At 50.0% G+C, this 20,642-nt stretch overlaps 1 protein-coding gene across 1 annotated transcript; it reads left to right on the top strand.

Moving 5' to 3' along the window:
• Positions 1-559: 559 nt before the first annotated feature.
• STEAP3 (STEAP3 metalloreductase) lies at positions 560-18,494 on the top strand (the record flags this gene model as incomplete). Its single annotated transcript, XM_084244074.1, has 4 exons — positions 560-1,051; positions 2,827-3,354; positions 9,807-9,971; positions 18,213-18,494. The coding sequence occupies 4 exons, from the start codon at positions 560-562 to the stop codon at positions 18,492-18,494; spliced, it is 1,467 nt and encodes a 488-aa protein (XP_084100200.1).
• Between the last annotated feature and the right edge of the window lie 2,148 nt (positions 18,495-20,642).

Here is a 20,642-nt window from a genome sequence, read left to right as displayed (position 1 = left end):
ATAAAAATAAATAAATCTTAAAAAAAAAAAAAAAGATGAGGTTTCCCTGCTTTCAAGCTGCTCAAGGAAGCACATCAGAGGTATCATTCCAAAATGTAAAGAGTTAACTGGCACAAGAACATATCTGCCCTCCTGGCAATCAAAAATCCCACCCAGCAATGATGAGGTTGGAGTTAAGTGGTCTCTCCTAGATGGTAATGCTGTCCATAGCATAAGCCTTTTGAAAAGAAGCATGGTACCACATAGTATTGATCATGAAATTTCTATACCCTTCTTACTCATTGTGAATTTTTCCCAAAGAAATAATCCAGCAGGAAAGACGAGGAATGGGGGACAGAGGTCCTTCTCCCCACTCTTCGTGAACCTGTGCCCCCTCAGGAAAAGGCTGAGCCTCCCTCAGTCTATGCCCCACCCCCTACACTGGCACATGCTAGTGCTGATGAAAGCTTGCGGATGGATGTTTGTCACCAGCTGCCGTGGACCAGTGAGGGAGGTGGTAGGAGAAGCAGCGTGGGAGGCCTCCGCTGATCAGACCCTGTTTTTTCTTCCAGTCGCCAAAATGCCAGAAGAGATGGACAAGCCGCTCATCAGCCGCCACCTGGTGGATAGCGATGGCAGCCTTGCCGAAGCCCCCAGTGAGGCCCCAAAAGTGGGCATCCTGGGGAGTGGGGACTTTGCCCGCTCCTTAGCCACACGCCTGGTGGGGTCTGGCTTCAGCGTGGTAGTGGGGAGCCGCAACCCAAAACGCACAGCTGGGCTGTTCCCCTCAGCAGCACATGTGACTTTCCAGGAGGACGCAGTGGGCGCCCCTGAAGTCATCTTTGTGGCCGTGTTCCGGGAACACTACTCTTCCCTGTGTGGTCTCAGCAGCCAGTTAGCCGGCAAGATCCTGGTGGACGTGAGCAACCCCACAGAGCAGGAGCACCTCCGGCACCGCGAGTCTAATGCTGAGTACCTGGCCTCCCTCTTCCCCACCAGCACAGTGGTCAAGGCCTTCAATGTCATCTCTGCCTGGACCCTGCAGACGGGCCCAAGGGATGGAAACAGACAGGTAGGTGCTGGGGAGAGCGCAGGGTGGTAACAACCATGACAACCTTAACCGTAAACAGCTTCTACTGAGGGCCCTCGGTGCTCCAGACCGGTGAGTGCATCCTCAGCTCACCTCATATCACCACTGTGTTCTATTTTACAAAACTGGAAACTGAGGCTCAGAGATGACATACTAACACCAAGTACCACAACAGTGAGTTGGGATTTGAGGGCAGTTCCAACAAATCTCAAATCCACGTTCTTCATTTCTTAGTGGCAAAGAGGAAAACATTGATGGATTTTTGTTTACTGTTTGAATCAAGAAGAGGTGAGCGGGCCTCCCCTGGTGGCGCAGCGGTCGAGCGCTGGGTTGCGAAGCTGCCTGCAGCCTCTGCAGTGCCGGTTCGATCCCTGCCACCGGTGAGGGTCCCACATGACGTGCAGACCTCTCCTGCCGCCCGCTGCTCCCCTCAGCAGTGTATTTCGTCAGTCTGCTTGTTCTGTTCCCCGTGCTTCTGACGGTACCCACTGCTTGTATGAATAAATAAATCTTAAAAAAAAAAAAAAAGAAGAGGTGAGCCTTGGCTTTCAGAATTGGGCCCAGAAAGCAGAAAGTGATACATGTATGTGCCAGGCCCTGAGGACTTCCCAAACCTTATCTCATTTACACCAAGAGCCTCTAAGAACTGAGAAGGTTTTTCTGGGGGTGGAAAATGGCTCCAGAGAATGCCCAGAGCTGCATACAGTTCTTGGCTGGAGGAGCTCTTGCCAGTACATGGTGCCAGAAGCCAGAGGCCTCCTGTAATTACCTGAAGGAAGGATCCCAGGCCTCATGTGTGTGGGAGAACACCCAGTAAGTCCAGCTCAGCCACCTCCTCTGCCTAGCCCCATACCAGCAGTGGGAGAGCCCCAGGTGCCTGCTGCACACTGGTACTCGGGTATGTAGACAGGCCAGGAGCAGCATGTGAGTGTTGGGTGACAGGGTCAGGAGGGAACCAAGCAAGCGTCAGACTAGGAAAGATTTCCAGGTTAGGCTTGCCTGGCCCCACCTTCTATTATCAGGCACAAGGAGCAGGAGTTCCCAATGTACCTACACCAGTGCCCTCACCTGGAAAATGAGGACTGTTGAACCTACCTGCAGAGTTGTGGTGAGGCTGAGGGATGGTAAGAAGTGTGGCACTTGGGGCATCAGTATAGGTGGGCCAGACTCACCATGGCAGTGGCAGCAAGGCCCATGGGGCATTTGGGGATCTGAGGACTGCAGCATGCTTCCACTGGAGCCTATGGTGGGGATCAGGGGGCTGTGAGGCTGGGACTGGCTGATGGAAGTCTGTGGCACTGAGGGGGCCAAGGAACTTCATTGAAGGGGACACTTCTGGACTGAGGGGCTGAGTTGCAGGTATAGTTATATATTTGAGGCTGTATGCAAAGCCCAGCTGCTGAGTGACAACCCCCCCTCCCAGGGCAGGTCGCAGTCTTCAAAACACCTATCGAAGGGATGGCTAGGGCTGTCTCACTGGGCATTCTGCTTGTGGAGGCTGAGGGCAATGAACTAGGTAGGATGCTGTGTTAGGTGAGCCCTCAGTAACCCTTCAGTGGTGGGCCTGCTGGACACACCAGGTCAGAGGCTGGGAGGCCACAGGGATCTAAGAGTGGCCTATGAGACCGACACAGCCTTAATTGACAAGTCACTGGGCCTCAGTTTCCCTGCTGTTCAATGAGGAATTTGGCACAAATACTCTCTGAGGCCTTGCAGCCTGTGACCGCATCTTATTTCCCCCTCTGCCATCCCTCCAGGTGCCCATCTGCAGTGACAAGCCGGAAGCCAAGCGTACTGTCTCAGTGTTGGTGCACACCATGGGCTTCACACCCGTGGACATGGGCTCCCTGGCCTCTGCTCGGGAGGTGGAGGCCATGCCCCTGCGCCTCCTTCCTGCCTGGAAGGTGCCCGCCCTTCTGGCCCTGGGGCTCTTTGTCTTCTTCTATGCCTACAACTTCATCCGGGACGTGCTGCAGCCCTACGTACAGGAGGGCAAAAACAAGTTCTACAAGCTCCCGGTGTCAGTGGTCAACACGACACTGCCGTGCGTGGCCTACGTGCTGCTGTCCCTGGTCTACCTGCCGGGGGTGCTGGCGGCCGCCCTGCAGCTGCGGCGTGGCACCAAGTACAGCCGCTTCCCCGACTGGCTGGACCACTGGCTGCAGCACCGCAAGCAGATCGGCCTGCTCAGCTTCTTCTGTGCTGCCCTGCATGGGATCTACAGCTTCTGCCTGCCGCTGCGCCGTTCCCACCGCTACGACCTGGTCAACCTTGCAGTCAAGCAGGTAAGCACGGCCATCTCCTGCCCTCGCTCCGCACCTGGCAGGGAGTGTGCTGTACCTGTGGGCGCACCCTGTCAGCTCTCATCTGTGGATCTGCTCTGACTGTCCAGTGCCCATGTCCTACTGTCTGTGATTTTGAGTATCAAGACAAAATATGAAAATCTCTGTGCTCTGGGGCAAAGCCCAGGTGGGGGAGACAAACAAGCATTAAGTGATGGGGGGGGGGGGTGTCTAGAGGGTGGTAAGTGATAAGGAGAAAAAGCACGTAGGAGAAAAAATGGGGGTGCAGGAGGCCTTGCTGAGTGGGTGATATGTGGGTGATTTGTGAGCAACGGTAGAAGGAGGTGAGAGTGAGACAGTGGCTGGTAGGGGAGCAGCCAGAGCAGAGGACTGCGGGGAAGAGCTGCAAGTTTGGGGGATCCTGAGGAGGTGCTGAGTGAGGCTGGAGCTGGGCAGGCCTGAGGAGTTGAAACCAGATCAGGGAAGCCTCAAAACCCAAAAAGGGCTTAGGCCTTAGATTTGAGTGAAAAAGAGAGCCAGACAATAGACGGTCGAGGCAGAGGCTGGGAGAGCAGCTGGGAGACTGTGCAGGAACCCAGAGGAGATGGAGACGTGGAATAGGGTGGGAGCAGCAGAGGAGCGAGAAGTATCAAAGGCGTATTTGAAGCGGAGTACACAGAATTGTGGAGGGACGAGGGTTGTGGAGGGGTGGTGATGGAGGACTCCCGCTTTTGGCCTGAGCACAGGCAGGATGGAGTTGCCATCAGATAAGATGGGAAAGGCTGCAAGATTTAGGGATAGGAGTGGCAACTGTGACCATTCATTTAGGAATCCCATATGGTACTCCTACCAGCAGGCTTCCTGGAAATAGAGGGCCTCTGGCCAGCCAGGGGGCAACATAGACAGTATCAGTTGGCACCTGAACCCACAGAAATAGGCCCTTGATGCTCCCTCCTCATTTATAAGCTCACAGGCCTGAATCTGAGTCCCAAGGTCAGGTCTGCAAGCAACACTGCCTTTCTCCTGCTTGATTCCAGCCCCAGTTCCTAGGCTGGTGCCCCAGTCCTGCCCACTCCAGGACACATGCCACTTGCCAGCTTTGCCCAGGTGCCAATGAGATACTTTTCATCCACCCCACTGCTCCAGTCAGGTGATCCCTGAAATTCCTGTTTGGGATACAGGGAATCTGGTGAGATCCTGGTATACCCACCATATAGCCATCCTGCTCCCAGAGAAGGACCAAGAGGTGGGGGGTGGGGGACAGGTATTAGGGTGTAGAAAAGGGGCGCTGCTACTTGGGAACTCAGCTCCTGCTCTCTCAGGTACCCTGCTTCACTGCTGTAAACTTGTCAAATGCCCTTGTTCTTCCCCACCCATGAGCACCTGACATCATTACCTCTGTAGGCTGTGGCTTTTCTAAGAGAAAGGAAGACCCCCAGACTTCAGGTGAAGAAGCAGAATGCCTGCTAGAAATGAAAGGAGAAAAATAATAGTCACAAACCCTTAAGAAAGCACTTGCTTAGTTCCAGGGACCATTCTGAGAGCCTTACATGCTCAGTGTGAATTCATTTAACCCTTCTCTAATCCCTCTAAGGTGGCTGCTATACTATTCTTTTACAGATGAGAAAACAGGGACAGAGTGGTTAGGTCACTTGACCAATGTCACACAGCCAGTAAGTGGGAGAGCAGGGACTCAGATCTAACCATTGTGTTCCAGCGCCACTTTCATAACCATACAGGGAAACAAGTCCAAGTGAAGTCTTGACTAAATGATCCCAGAACTCAGTTCATTCACTCATTCATTCACTGAGCACCTGCTCTTGTCCCTGGCCCTAGCTGATATGGGGGATCTCGGGGCTAAGACCAGAGCTCTGGCTTTGAGTCCTTCGCTGTTGCTGATTGGAACAAAGACCTTGATCTGGAGCAAGTCACAGCCCCTGTATTGTGCTCAGGACCCTGATTGTAGAGCAAGGACTGTCCCAGTGCTAATGTTTTTGGCGCTCTTTGATGATACTACCTTCTAAAAGGAGCCAGCCTGCTTAGCCAGAGGCTCTGTGTGGCTGCTCAGGAAGTGGCACAGTGTTTGCTGCCCCAGAGGTGGCAGATCTAGGTGGCAGGTGCTCCAGGCAGTGGGTGGGAAAAGGTATTGCCCCCTCACACCTAGACCTCTAGACAACAGCCTGAACCCTCCCTCCCGCCAGGCTCTGACCACCTTTGTCTAGATTCTCTGCCCAGGCCTATTAAGGCTGTCCTTGATACTCTGTTAACCCAGTTTTGCCATGTTGCAAATACCAGGGCTCGAAGGGGCGCGTGCAAGGTAATTTTCCTGAGTCCAAAGCCCTTCAAGGTTGCTGGTCCCTGTGGTGGTTGCCAGGCAACCATCGCTCCCACAGGAGAGGATCACTCTCAACGACAGGTAGCGCCTGTCACAGAGAGGGGCTTAACTTGCACTGTGGAGTTCTGGAGGGCAGGGCCAGGGCTACATGGGTATGTTTGTGTCAGGGATAGCTAAAGTTGGGAGACTCGGGGGTGATGATGTTAGCACAGAGCAGAGCAGCCAGAAATGGCCAGTTGCCTTGGAGGTATTTAAGCAGATGCTGGTTAGCTGTGCCCTCAGGTTCTGAAAGTGGGCATCTGAGGCTGAGCTTCATTCAGTCCTTAAGGGCAGGGCCTCTAGCACCATTGTGCCCTATGTGTGACTCTCCCAACCTGCGTTCAGCTGCCTCGCTTTAGGCGGGATGTGCTTACTACCCTGGCCACCCAGGGACCATGTTAACTTGGGCACAGGAAGCTCTTCAAGGCTTTCATCAAGTCCCGGAGATTTGGAGTGCAAAGATTTGGAGACAGAGCTGTATCCCAGCTTTAGGAAAAAGCCTCTGAAACCATGTTTACTGACAGTATCATTACTAACAATAACTAACATTTGTATTTTAACATTTGATTTGTGTGTGTGGTTCACCAGAAATGCACTTCAGGATCAAAGGCAATGTTTAACCCCTGCACTGTTCTCCTCACTCTGTCCCCCAAATCTAGTTAAGGCTTGCAGAAAGAACCATCTGATACCTACACGGATCTTGTCACTACTGAAAAGCACTTGGTGACTCCCCACTGTCCTTAGAATATGATAGACCACGATGTAGCCATGCTTTCTCATCCCCCCCCTACTCCTGTGACATCAAACTTGGGGCCCATATTGTCCTCTGAATGGGCAGAGGTCACTCCTCTCAACCTGAACTCCCCACCCTGTGACAGCCTGACAAACTCCTATTCCTCCTTCAAAACCTTGTTACGCTCCCTCAGCCTATCCCCCTACATTCCCTGTGCCCACCTCTGTTGCATTTTGCCTATGTTTCCATAGTTTTTCTCATGCATCACTTTGTAATCACTCATTTCCATGTCTGTCTTCTTCCCAAACTCAAAGTTCCATGACTGGGTCTTCTACCCTCTGAGGTCCATGGTTCCTATTACACATTCCTAGTACATGTTCATTGAGTGACTGACTGTTAAATTGGCCACCATGAAGCCAATACCAGGCATCTGTTAAGAGATGTAAACTTGGGGCCTCCCCGGTGGCGCAGCGGTTGAGCGCTGGGTTGCGAAGCTGGCCACGGCCTCTGCAGCGCTGGTTCAATCCCCGGCTGCTCCCCGGCCACCGGAGGAGGGTCCCACATGGCGCGCAGACCTCTCCTGCCGCCCGCTGCTCCCCTCAGCAGTGTACTTCGGTCCTTCTGCCTGCTCTGCTCCCCGCTCTGGCTCTGGTGAATTCTCTCACCCTCCCGTGCTTCTGACTGTACCCAGTACATGTATAAACAAACAAATAAAAACAAGAAATAAATAAATAAATAAAATACATGCCTCTTTAAAAAAAAATAAAAATAAAAAATAAAAAAAAAAAAAGAGATGTAAACTTGGGGAAAAAACTTATTTAACTGCCCAGCTGCCATTAAGAACAGGTGCCAGCTATTTATTTTACTAAGCACCTATTGTGTGCCATTCATATGCTGCTCAGTTCATAAACTTTCTTTTTATTTCTCACGATAACACAGCCAAAAAAAAAAAGAATGTTATTAGCCAGGGAAGGTTCTACCAGGGTGTTGTGACTGCCTCTCAGGGGGAAAATCATCATTGGATTCCTGTCCTTGGGACTGCAGACCCCTTCTTTCCACCCTCCCAGGCTACCCCTTCCCCTTCCTGCCTCCCCCTGCTCTGGGCTTGGCTGGTGATCAGCACCCACCTCTCTCCCAACCTTCACCCACTCTTGGATGTGGAGAGAGGTTAATGCCCCTGGGTCCTTCAGCGCCTGACCTCCAACCTACAAAAGGCAACCCCACACATGAATGCTGCCAGTTCACCCCTTGTTGACAAGCTCTCTCCTTGTCATTCTCAAAATGGCCGATTTGATCAGCTCTTAACATGGGAGAGTTCCTAGGGGATGGGGGACTTGGTAATGTGACCCATGTAGCCGTGTGTGACAGCGGTAACTGGGGAGCCCTGAGGCAGCCCCGTGGTTTAGTTGGGTGGGGAGGAACCTCACAGGCTACGGAAGATGCTGGGATCCAGATCCCCATGAGACTTCCTCACCCTTCAACCCTCCATTGCACACCTTGCCCCATCCCTTCCAGCGTCACTGCAGAGTGGAAATATTAAAGGAAAAAACCAAGATCTCTGGCAAGCATGTGGAAGGGATGATCCAAACTCAGACCTGCGACATTAACTGCCTAATCTTAACGAAAACACAGAAAGGAATGACTAATGAGGTATATTTGAAGAACAACTTGCAACGAGGAGATGACTTATTTAGCGCGGCTGTTAGCACTGCGAAGGTGTGAGTAAGATTTCTTTAGGCTCAATTACGCAGGAGCCCTCCCTGCCCTTTGCAGGATAATACCAGCCACGATTTTCTAACAAATACTGACATTGACTTTATACATAGACAGAATCACGGGGTATTAACTATGACCTCATCCGGCTCTCGCTGGAGACCAGACTTGTCCAGAGTCATGCACAGCAAGAGTAGTCAGGCTGAGAACTCGGGCCCCTGCACCCCAGTGCCTTTTGTGACTTGAAGACATCAAAATGAACCTGCCTTCCCTACAATAGAACAGAGGTCATCTTTTCACAAATTGCAGAAAAAGACTCCAATGAACGGCATTTTTCTCGTTTCTTTAAACTTCCCTTCATAAGCTTCACAACTATTTGTGCTCAGCCGACGAGATTCATTTTTAATATTACATCAGGTAACTGGGCTTGGATTATTTTTTTCCTGCTGAAATAGCTTCTCAAAACCTACATGAGTCATTCTGTTTTGTGAAGCAGACCTGCCTACGAACACATTGTCACATTTCCTAGTGGAAATATCACTCCTTATTCTGCTGGGAGAATTAAAGTACCAGCATTTCATGGTATTCTCAGAGAACACCTTGACTTCCAGGAACTCCGCTACCAGGGCTAATTGGAAAATGATGGTTCTAATGGAAGGATTGTGATAAAAGTTCTTCCTTGGGAGTGTCAGCCAGGCAAGGAGGGAACTCAGCCAGAGGCACACTGGGCAGGGATGGAAGGGCAGACATCTCTGGGCCTGCAGGGGCTCCCTGATTTGTTTTTCCCTGGGGATCAGTGGGAGAGCCCAGAGCTTTGTGAAGGCAGGTGTCCTTGCTCTTTGCAGCCCAGGGTCCTGCACACAGTAGGTGCCTCCTAAGTGCTTGCTTGCTGAATGGACATCAGTCTGATGCCAGGCAGTGGTTGAGCTGGAGCCGTGTGCCTCAAACAGAAACAGGGAACTGGGTGGGAAGGTGGTGGCTGGGGACTGGAATCAGGAGATGTTGAGAAATTTAATGTCTGTGTGTGTGTCTTTGTGTATCTTGACAGAGAGCCAGCGATGGGGTGGGGGTGCAGCCTGGAGAACCAGGAAGGCAAAGAGTCCAGGGGGAGGACAGGCTGGAAGCAGAGGCAGCCAGAAGAGGCAGGAGTCCATGTGGCTGAAGGAATCCGAGTTCTGGATTTGGGGACCAGAAAACCATGTGACATGGGCTCATTTGGAGTCTGTACTGCTTGTTGATTTCTCGGAATCCTTCCTCGGGGCTCACATGACCATTCTAGTTGACTCGCTCCTGGCATGTCTATGAAAGCCTTGGGGAGGGAGTCTGAGTCTTTGGAGCCAGATCACCTGGGGCCTAATCCCAGCTCTGCCATCTACTAGTTGTGTGTGACTGTGGGAAAGTGACTTGAACTTTGTGCCTAATCTATAAAATGGAGACGATAGTGCCCTGTACCTCATGGGTATCTTGTGAGGACTAGATGAGCTGATACCTGAAAAGCACTTAGGACAGAGCCGGGGTCAGTGTGGTGGAAATGTTAGCCCTGAATGTGTCTCTTGAGTCCTATAGGCCTCCTCACCCACATCCAGGGCACTGACCTTCACCATGGTATTCATGGTCTTTCTTTCATCTAATCAGGCCTTGAACAACAAGAGTCACCTCTGGGTTGAGGAGGAAGTCTGGAGAATGGAGATATACCTTTCCCTGGGAGTGCTAGCCCTCGGCACACTGTCCCTGCTGGCTGTCACCTCACTGCCGTCCATTGCAAACTCTCTCAACTGGAAGGAATTCAGCTTCGTGCAGGTGAGCAGGTCTGCTTCTGCTGGTGAGCCCCAGCTTGGCCTGGCCCCCTTCCTGTGCAAGCACCCTGCTGTGAATTGCCTCAGCTTTCTGAATCTTTATAATAGGACAGCTTATCAGCCAGGGCCTTCCTGAGGCATGCCAGTCTCCTGATAAGGGGGCTGGCTGCCTGGGATAAGCACTTACTCCTGACATCTGGAGAAGCCAGCTATAGGCATGTGAAAAAATTAGACAATAGAACACTGAACCCCACACTAAACATTCTCAGTTTCTACAATTCTTGAACTCCCCAAACAAAACCCCTGATGTGCAGCTGTTGGACATCTCTCTCTGGACAGCGCGGAGTCCGTGAACCTAGCCAACCACCCAGCCCCCTCCCCGTGATCTGGCCCTGCTGCTCCCTATCACCCCTCAAGTCATGCAGTGCAAATGGGAGGTAAGATTGGGATTACCAGTTTATGGGGAATAAAACACAGCATTTCCCAAAGGATGCCGTCCCCTATAAAAAAAAAAAAAAATCCAGAGAAAGGAGATCTGTAGTTCAGATGAATCTGAGAAAAGATATGCTTCCTCCAAGAAAGCACATCAAGATTCTAACAACATCTACAGCAAGCAAATCTTGTTAACCAGACTTATTTGAGCATTAGCACCTTCCGTTCCCCACTCTCCCCCCCCCCCTTTCTCAACAGCTTCCTACGCCCCACAAACACTCTTTGGGAAAGGTTATTAGATAAAAGGTTATTGTGCATTTATTCATGCAGTAAATGTTTATTGAGCACCGAGTGCAGGCCAGGCACTGTGCTAGGCTCGGGATATGATAGGGAACGAGGCAGGCAGAGCCACACTTCAGTGTCAGGACAGCTGAGAAAGGTCCATTTTTTATATTTCTTTGGCGTCTCCCACTGTTTTCCAGAGTATGTGGTCAGCCCCCCATGTTGGTGGATTAACTCATCCCCTCCCCGGGGTGGGTGTTGACTCATACTGGATTCTGCCATCTATATTGTGCAGGGCAGGGAACAGCTCCAGTCTCCACCCCCATTGTCAACAAAAATCTGCCGCCTCTCTTCTCTGTGCAGCGAGGACCCGGTACAGGCTTCCGAGGGGGACCCTGGCAGCACAGGGCTCTTATGTAATCCAAATTAATTGTCCCCGATTGGGGACGCCTACATGTCCCAGAACAAAACGGAGTTGCGGTGTGTTAAAATGTGTCTCACAGTCTCTGCTCATTTCCGAAGGTCTCCGGAGGAGAGCTTAGCGCCGAGACACGCTGGTGTGAAAGGGGGAGAACCAGAATTTTATTTATCTACCACTAATCCTCATGTGTCACACACCCAAATCTAGGATTTTCCTGTTCCTGCCTGGAGTGTCCTAGGGTGGATGGTTTCTCCATAATTAAAACAGGCTGCAGGTTACTCCTGTCACCACAAAGTTGCTTCCTTAAGCAGCTGTAGATTACGAGCCCCGGCTCTGGCCGCCTGAGAAAGCCAGAGGATTTGATTTTGTTAGCAAAAGCTGACTGGGACCTCGGCAGCCGCGCCCTACATATTCAAGACTGAAATACAAATATGAAAGTCCTTCCGCCACTGCAGGCGCAGGGAGGGGGGGAGGCAAGAAGAGATGGCTGCCTGCAAAGGAGGGCTTTACTTGTGGAAATCAAGCGCTCTGTCCACAAAAGCAAAGGCTCATCCCCAGGTGCTGACTCAGAGGCGAGCCCTCAGCTCCCGCGCGGTGCCCCTGCTCTGCCATCCTGGGTGGATCTGTTTCCGCTCTACAGTCTCACTTTGCACCCTGGTGAAATGGAGCAAATGCCCTAGCAGGATGTGGGGAGGCACTGGGAGAGATTTATGTGGGAAAGAAATACAGGGAGAGTTTGGTATTATTTTAGGGTACACAGCCACAGTTCCTTTTCCGCACTGTGCTGCCAACTACCATGACTGAGTTGAGCAGCAGTCAGGGAGAAGCTAGGAGACCCCAGCTCTGGATGCCAGTGTGGGACGGGCACTCATTGACCCGGCATCAGATCAGCTTAGCAGGTGACAGCCAGCTGTTTTAAAAATGAAATGGGGCCTCCTCGGTGGCGCAGCAGGTTGGGCACAGTGGGTTGAGCACAGCGGTGTGAAGCTGTCTGCAGCCTTTAGGTGCCGGTTCGATTCCCTGCCAGCCAGGGAGATTCTCACATGGTGCAGCAGACCTCTCCTGTCTTGCCCCCTGCGCCCCTCAGCCCCTCAGTGTATTTTGGTCCATCTGCCTGTTCTGCTCCCCGCTCTGTCGCTGGTGAATCCTCTCACCCTCCTGTGCCTCTGGCCTGTACCCCAGCTCATGTATAAAAATAAATAAATCTTTAAAAATAAATAAATCAATTAATTAAAATGAAATAGAACTAGAATGGCAAGGAAAATGTGAGTGCTTTGCGTGTTGTAAGGATAGCCATTTTTTGATTCAGTGATTCTATCTACAGATGCAGCATACCTGGTTGTGGACTAGACAGTGGTGTAAACTGTGAGTTGCCTTGAAAGAAGTTTGAAGTCATGGAGCTATCTTGGTGAAACACATATACCCAGGCTTTCCCCACATATCCTAAAATCTGTAGACTTTCAAGCCCAGTGGTGGCTTGGGGATGGCTCTAGAAGTCTTTTTGCGTGGTGCAGGGGTGACTCTTAGGTGTGTCCTATAGCAAGTGGCAACCCCTGGGCTGGGGGACACTTGCTGTGGAGCCAGAAGACTGAGTTTCAGTCCTAACGCTAGCACTTGCTGGTCCTGCTGAGCATATGCCCTCACTTCTGACTCTGTCTACTTCCTGCGGTCACAGGGAGGTTCTGGGTTCAGCACATGTTTATGCACAATGCATGTACTCAACAGTAGCTGCCTACAGTCCTCTCCTGAAGTGAGGCACTACCTGGACCCATTTCTTTGTCTTGCCATGAGAGACCTCAGTAGATCTTCAGGACTCAGCTGGCTGTGGAGACTGTCTGTGGTCCCAGAGAACCTGTTCTGATGCCTGCGTCTGTACCTAAAAGCCATCAAAACATTGTGTTGAGTCCACTGAGGTGACATGTGCTTCCATGTAGCCTTTGATTCTCAAAGCTATTTTTAAAGTTTTTAATTTGGCCTTCTGTTTGGGTGTTTTCATTGGTTTGGTTTTGGCTGTGCTAGCTAGCTACTCCTGATTGGGCCAGTTAAACATTATTAGATTGCAAAATACCTGATTCGGTACAGCTCACCTGACACAAGTAAGAGTTCAGCTCTTGGAAGTTCTTTTCTACTCCAAAGTTAGATGAACTTCCAGCCACCTCCCTGAAATAATGGCAGAAACCAGCTCTGACTTCAACTTCCCTAGCAATTGCCTGTTTCTCCATTGTTCCATAATGGAAATAGCAGGAGCCCCGGTGACCCATACAATGGAATATTATTCGGAAAGAAAAAAAGAAAGAATTTCTGAGACATGATACAACATGAGTAACCTTGAGCTCATGTTCCTTTTTTGCTAATAAGCTTATATATAATAAAAATAGTCATAGCCTGGGGGGAGGTAGAAGATAGGGACAAAGGATGAGGATGTGTAAATGGGAGTAGCATCTCCATAGCCTCCTCGTGCAAGTCCTGCATGCCCAGAACAATCCATCTCTCTCCTAGGTAGGGAATGGGAACGGTGGCCCATGGGGGTCAAACCCAAGAACTCCAATGCATCACACTGAGGAAGATGCGAAGGCTCTCCTGTGGCCACCAGTACTAGGTTCCCGCAGCATATGGGAAAACCCCACGATACAGAGTATGGGCCCAAGTCCCTCGGTGGGTCCTTGTCAAAGGAACAGATAGATCCAGGTCCACCCAATCAAATTTCCTTGGCATAGAAGCCCATGAGGACTGCTCAACCTGAAGCGAAAAAAGGCTTGAGTGATGAGAGTCTCCTGTATTACTGGCTGCACAGCAGCATCACCACTGGACTTCTAAGAGCTGCTAATCCCTAAGCCCCACCCTGAACAAATGTCCTCCATTTCTGAGGCATTGATATTTTTTCCATGCTCCCCCAAGTGCTTTTAAGGTATAGCCAAATTTGAAAACCATAGTCTCAGACTGAAAAAATCTCAGGGGTTAAAGGAACTTTAACCATTTCCTAGCCAGTTCAGCAAACCCCAGTAAATCCAGAAGAGTAGGGGCTGGGCAGCTGGTTGGGACGCATCAGGATAGTTGTCAGGCTTGTTCAGAATGTATTGCTGATTATGCTGGGAACTTTTTCCACCCCTGAATTTTTTTTTTATTGTGTCAAAATATACATAATAAAATTCACCATTTTACCATTAAAAAGTGTGCAATACAGTTCAGTGGCATAAAATACATTTATAAATCTCTGCAGCCATTGCAATCATTCATCTCTAGAGTTCTTTTCATCTTGCAAAAGTAAATCTGTGTGCCCATTCAACAATAACTCCTAATTTTACCCCTCCCCCTAGCCCCTGTAACTACCATTCTACTTTCTGTCTATGATTTTGACTATCTTAAATAGACACTTCATAGAAGTGGAAGCATATAGTATTTATGTTTTTGTCACTGGTTTATTTCACTTAGTATAATGTCCTCAAGGTTCATCTGTGTTGTGTCAGAACTTCTTTCTTTTTTATGGCTGAATAATATTCCATTGTGTGTATATACTACCTTTTCCTTATCCATTCATACACCAAATATTACTTGGGTTGCCTCCACATTTTAGCTATTATGAATAATGCAGTGAACATTGCGTATAAATATCTCTTCAAGACACTGCTTTCAGTTCTTTTGGGTAAATACCCAGGAGTGGAATTGTTGGGGACACATGGTAATTGTATTTTTACTTCATTAAAGAACTGTGATACTGTTCTCCATAGCAGCCATACCATTTTACATTCCTTCTAACAGTGCACAAGGGATCCAATTTCTCCTTACACTTGTTATTTTCTGAGTTTTTGATAGTAGCCATCCTAGTGGCATGAAGTGGTATCTCATTGTGATTTTGATTTGCATTTCCCTGATGATTCGTGATGTCAAGCATCTCTGTGTGCTTCTGGGTCATTCTTGTCTTCATTAGAGAAATCTCAATTCAAACCCTTTCCCTATTTTTGAATTGGGTTGTTGTTGTTAGGGATTCCTTATAGATTCTGGAAATTAATCCCTTATCAGATATGGATTATAAATATTTTCTCAGTACTGAGGATCTTTTTAATCCCAGTCTTCAAAATCAATATCAAGATCCGAACATGGAAAAGGTTGGGTGGCTCAGAAGAATCTATGAGATTTGGAATTCTTGATAGACACGTATGGAAGTGACAGGGGTTTAGTTGCATGTGACTCACGGTCAAGGAGGCTTCTATGTGGGGTTTGGCCATTTAGATATGAGTAAAATATAGTAGCACAGAGCTAACCGTGGCTCTTCCTGATGGTGTACATTGAGTTAGGAAGTTATTAAGGATGGGAGAAAAACATCCTTGAAGTGATCACAAAGCCGAGAATGGCTAGAAAGGATAGAGACTGAGGATCTTTTGTTAACTAGTATTTTATTTGGGGTCAAAAATGTTGTACTGGTGAACCAATCTCTCTTTCACACATACACTTAGAGTATATAGCCATTAGAAAATGTTTATTAGCATTTTTTAAAAAGATTTATTTATTTATTTATTTATTTATACAAGCACTGGGTACAGTCAGAAGCGTGGGAGGGTGAGAGAATTCACCAGAGCCAGAGCGGGAAGCAGAACAGGCAGAGAGATCGAAGACACTGCTGAGGGGAGCAGCGGGCAGCAGGAGAGGTGCGCCATGTGGGACACTTGCCCGGCAGCCGGGGATCGAACCAGTGCTGCAGAGGCTGTGGGCAGCTTCGCAGTCCAGTGCTCAACCGCTGGAGGCCCTATTAGCATTATTTTTTTTTTATAGAGGCATGTTTTATTTATTAATTTGTTTGTTTGTTTGTTTTGTTTATGCAAAACAGTCAGAAGCGCGGGAGGGTGAGAGAATTCACCAGAGCCAGAGCAGGGAGCAGAGCAGGCAGAAGGACCGAAGTACACTGCTGAGGGGAGCAGCGGGCAGCAGGAGAGGTCTGCGCGCCACCTGGGACCCTCCTCCAGTGGCCGGGGAGCAGCTGGGGATCGAACTGGCACCGCAGAGACCGCGGGCAGCTTCGCAACCCAGCGCTCAACCGCTGCGCCACCAGGGAGGCCCCCCTATTAGCATTATTTTTAATAAAAGAATTATAAGCAGTTCTTCCCAGCCATGTTCTTCCTCTTACCATTGCCGTACTGGTGTTTGCACTGGTACAAACAGAGCTATTGGCAAAGCACCCCCATCGCCACCACCCTGCCCTGACTAGGCAGGAGAAGGAGACATGGTGGCAGAATCAGACCCACTTAAAAATGTGTCCGTGGGAATGCAAACAAGACAGCATCTCTCAGCCAAGCCCCTGGATCAACGCTGACAAGCCAGGCTAGAAGGAAATCCAGAAGGCACAATTGCAGCTTCTCTGTGGAAAGCTCAAAACCAATCTATGAAGAGCATCCTGAGGCCCTGTCGTGCCTCTTCAGAGAAAATGCATGTGTGTTCATTGCTTGATGGGTCACTGCCATTTTCATCCCTTATGTAATAACACGGGCCCCCTGCTCCAATCTCTCAGTAGCTCCTCGGTGCTTACCACATGCAATCAGAACTGCCCCATCCTCTTCTCCCACATACCTCAAAAGCCTTAGCCTTGGTTGCCCTCTGCGCCCCATCTTGCCTGCCTCCTCTGGGGGTCTGGAATGTGTAGCATCTATGCAGCACTTCCCCAATCTCTGACTTTAGCTTTTGGAAACACTTCTCACTGAGGCTGACTAAGTCCTTGCCCAGGGCCACAATGTCACTACAGCCAGCACCAGCGGCAGATCTGGAATGCCTCATTTGTAGTCCACAAGAAATCTCACATGCAAAGGATTCCCAGAGGCTGGCATTTCTAGGGCAGCTGTCCCAGCTATTTTCATATCACAATTCCCATAGAAAGTCATGTTTCTGTGTAACATGGGGTGATGGAGGAACTGCTCTTGGCCAGATGCAACTCATAACAGTCCACAAGTGGTTAGGGTGTGTGTGTAGGGGGGTGCTCCATTGTAAGATGGTCCAGGCTGTTTCCATGTGGAATGTGATGCTCTCGATCTGCCCAGGGTCTTTAAATTCCTTCTGGGCAGGAGAGTCATCCTGGCAGGATTTCCACCTGGGCTGGGCAGGAGGGGATGCCCAGCCCATGTTCAGGGTCCGCTCACTCAGTCTGCAGCCCCCTGCAAGCCATCTTCACTATTGGTGTGAAGTCCATGTGCCGCGTCTATCATTTACTTTGTGTTGAACTTTAAATCAACTTAAAATTGATTCACTTTTTTATCTGGCCTTATCTCAGGCCAAATTTTATCTGTGACATTATGATTTGGGTCTGCTGGCACATACTTGCTACTCTAATATACATTAAAATATACACCACATAAGTCAATGTTTTTAAACTTGATATTATCTAAAGTCTTCTGGCAGCCACGGGAGGTGTGACTAACAGTTTGGGGAAAACATTGCAATTTTGATGAATCCTTGTGAATCAACCAGTCCTCATATACCTTCAGGGTAGGCACATTATTCCCATTTTTCTGAGGATTACTACTAGGGAAAATTAAGATCATGCAGAGTCTGGAGGGATCTCAGTGTTGGGAGTATAACTACCATGGCCTCCATTACTTTGACAAAACCTCAGATGTGTGGCAGGTACTCAGAGAACTGAGTACCTGTGATTTTAAGTTGATGAAGCGCTCATTGTACCGCTGGGGATTACAACTTGCTATAGGCTTGCTGTGACTGACCCATCAAAGAAGGCATATGGAGGTTTCTACAGAAATTATGATTCCCTGAAACATTTTGAGATGAGGAAGCTGGTATGTTTCAGAGTGCAAAGTGATTTGGGAACATAAAAACAAATTCGATGATTTGAGTTTGAAGTTTGTCACTGACCTACATTCCTGAACTATGAAATACAATAATTGGAGTAAGGAATTATTTTTCTTAATAAGCAATTAATAAATCTTTCTAAATAAGCAATTCACAAAGATCATGCAGGTTATAGGAGAGAGCAGGGATTTGAACCCAGAGCAATGACTCCTGGAGCACCCTCCTCCCGGCCCCCGTGTCAGGCAAGCAGATGGCTGTTGGTGGAATTGCTGTTGTATGTCACCACGCTGGCCCTCACTGCAGTCTTCCTTTCTTCCACAGTCCACCCTGGGCTTTGTGGCCCTGGTGCTGAGCACCCTGCACACGCTTACCTATGGCTGGACCCGCGCCTTTGAGGAGAGCCGCTACAAGTTCTACCTGCCCCCCACCTTCACGCTCACTCTGCTGGTGCCCTGCGTGGTCATCCTGGCGAAAGGCCTGTTCCTCCTGCCCTGCCTCCGCCGCAGACTCACCAAGATCCGCAGGGGCTGGGAGAAGGACGGCGCTGTCAAGTTCACGCTGCCGACGAACCATTCCCTGGCCCAGAAGACCAGCCACGTGTGAGGTGCCTGTGCCCGCCTCTGCAAGCCAGACCCGGCCGGTGGAGCCGCTGGGGCTCCTTTGCCTGAAGGTGCCTGTGGCATGATTATGTGCAGGCTGGTATTTGGAGGCCTGAGTTCCTGGGACACAAAGGTATTTGGTAATGTTCAGAATGACACACGCGTGTGTGATACTTATGTTCATATCTATTTCTTATATATGCCAGAATTCACAATTATACTTACTTAGCTAAAAAGTTGAGCCCCTGAGATTTCAACGTGTAGATTTGAAAGCCAGTGTTAGGTGCTAGGAGCTCTCACTGTGTATCAGCTCTCACTGTGAGGACATTTGCCAAGAGACACACGTTTTTTGCACAGAGAGGCAGTGAGAGGCTTGTATCTTGGCGGACTTGATCCTTTTGTGTTCCCTGCACCTCTTTTGCCACTTTGCAAGCTTTAGCATGATGGACAGACAGCAGTTTTGCCTGGAGCCCTATTCAGTAGCTCAGGGCTAAAGAGTTGCCTGTGGGTAGGGGGTGTGGCCCCCTCCTCATTCACCTATGGCAGAAGCAGGAGGTGGGGTGAGGGCCTGCTGGGGGTGAGCCCAGCATCTGCTTTGGGAGCCCAATGAAGGTCTATTGTTTGCAGATGCAGGGGGTGGAGGTGCATACGGGGTTGGCACTGAACTGTACCCCTTACTCTTCTCTAATCTGGGGAGATTTTTTTCCTGAAAGTTAGAAGTCACCCCAGCAGCTACAAATTGATCTTCCTGCAGGAGTGTGAAATTACCTCCTTGTTGGAACCTCTAATGAACCCCTCGGGAGAACAAGTGTAATTTCCTCCCCTCCCTGGTGTGGGTGACAACCGTTCTCTTAGCCGCTGTGCCTTTGCCTTCTCACCTTTTTAGATGATTAGTTTGAATGTCTTCCAGGAAAGCCTCGAACAGACCCTGTAACAGCCTGTCCAGCGGGGGCGGGGGAGAGAGTGCACTCGGCCTCACAGCCGAGCTGTGTGGAGACCCTGCGGAGGAAGTGAAGGACCAATGATCATCATGAAATTGGTCCCATGGGGGAACACCGGGGGCCTGTCCCGATGTCCTCCACTGTCACTGGGCAGAGAACCTGCATGGCAAGTTATGGGAAACCACACTGGCTCCACGTTCCTCCTAATGGAGGGTTCCATTTCAAAATAGCTGGGGGGCAGGAGGCTGTCTTCTGCCCAGGCTACAAACATGAAACACTGCTGCCCCAAAGCGCAAGAGGCTGGACCACAGCCAGGGCTGCAAGACGCATGTCCTCCCGTGACAAATGCCACTCCTCGCTGACTCACAATGAAACTGTTTTTACTTCCCTTGTAGAGAAACAGCTGTTCTGGGCTGAGCCCCCAACCCTGGCAGAACCAGGGCGGGTCTGTCATTCCACAAAAAAAGCACAAAGGGGCGAGGGCTTGTTGGAAGACCGCAGTGAAACGCGCATGGAACTGTACCCTGAACGGGGGTGATGATGACATTTCTATGTCTTAGGGCTCCCCGGCCAGAGGGCATCTTATCATGGAACAAAGATAATCGAACAGGCAGAAGCTGGTCAGATAGTGCTAGAAGAAGAGGCTCCCTCCTCTCCCAGCAAAGCTTCATGAGCTCATGTCTGTGAAGCACATTAGGGTCCGTTAGTGAAAAGGGGAAAAAGCTGAGTGCAAGAATATCTCATTAGGCCAGTGACTGATGGAGGGAAGGCAGTGCGGGCGAAGCTGCCTGCTTCCTGCACATGTTTTCCATCTGCCGTTCCAACGTTCAGCAGCAGAAGCGTGTCTCCTAAATTGGCCCTGATGGAGCAGCAGCCGTGGCCCTGAGAGAGGCTTGCTGAAGAGGAGGCAGGAGAAGCAGAGGTTTTAGCATTAGCTTGGCGAAATGAGGGCCCATCAGTTTCCTGCTGAACGTAACACCTGGGACCTGCCAAGGGTGCCACCAACCCCAGTCAGTACTGGCTGACCCCTTCTCTGGCCCTTCCTGGGTTAGGCGTGATTTCCTTATACCAAAGATCTGACCCAGAGCAAAGGCCAGCATGCTCGCTCCCCTGCCCGGCCAGTCTCCTGCTGCAGGTGCTCCTCAGTGGGAAAGGATTGGGAGGAGTGGCGGGCACTGGAGGGAACAGGTGCAGGGCCCATCCTCCCACCG

This window comes from Talpa europaea (genome assembly GCF_964194135.1).
Source record: "Talpa europaea genome assembly, chromosome: 1".
In the NCBI taxonomy this organism is placed as follows: Eukaryota; Metazoa; Chordata; class Mammalia; order Eulipotyphla; family Talpidae; genus Talpa; species Talpa europaea.
This window is presented reverse-complemented; position numbering and strand designations above follow the sequence as displayed.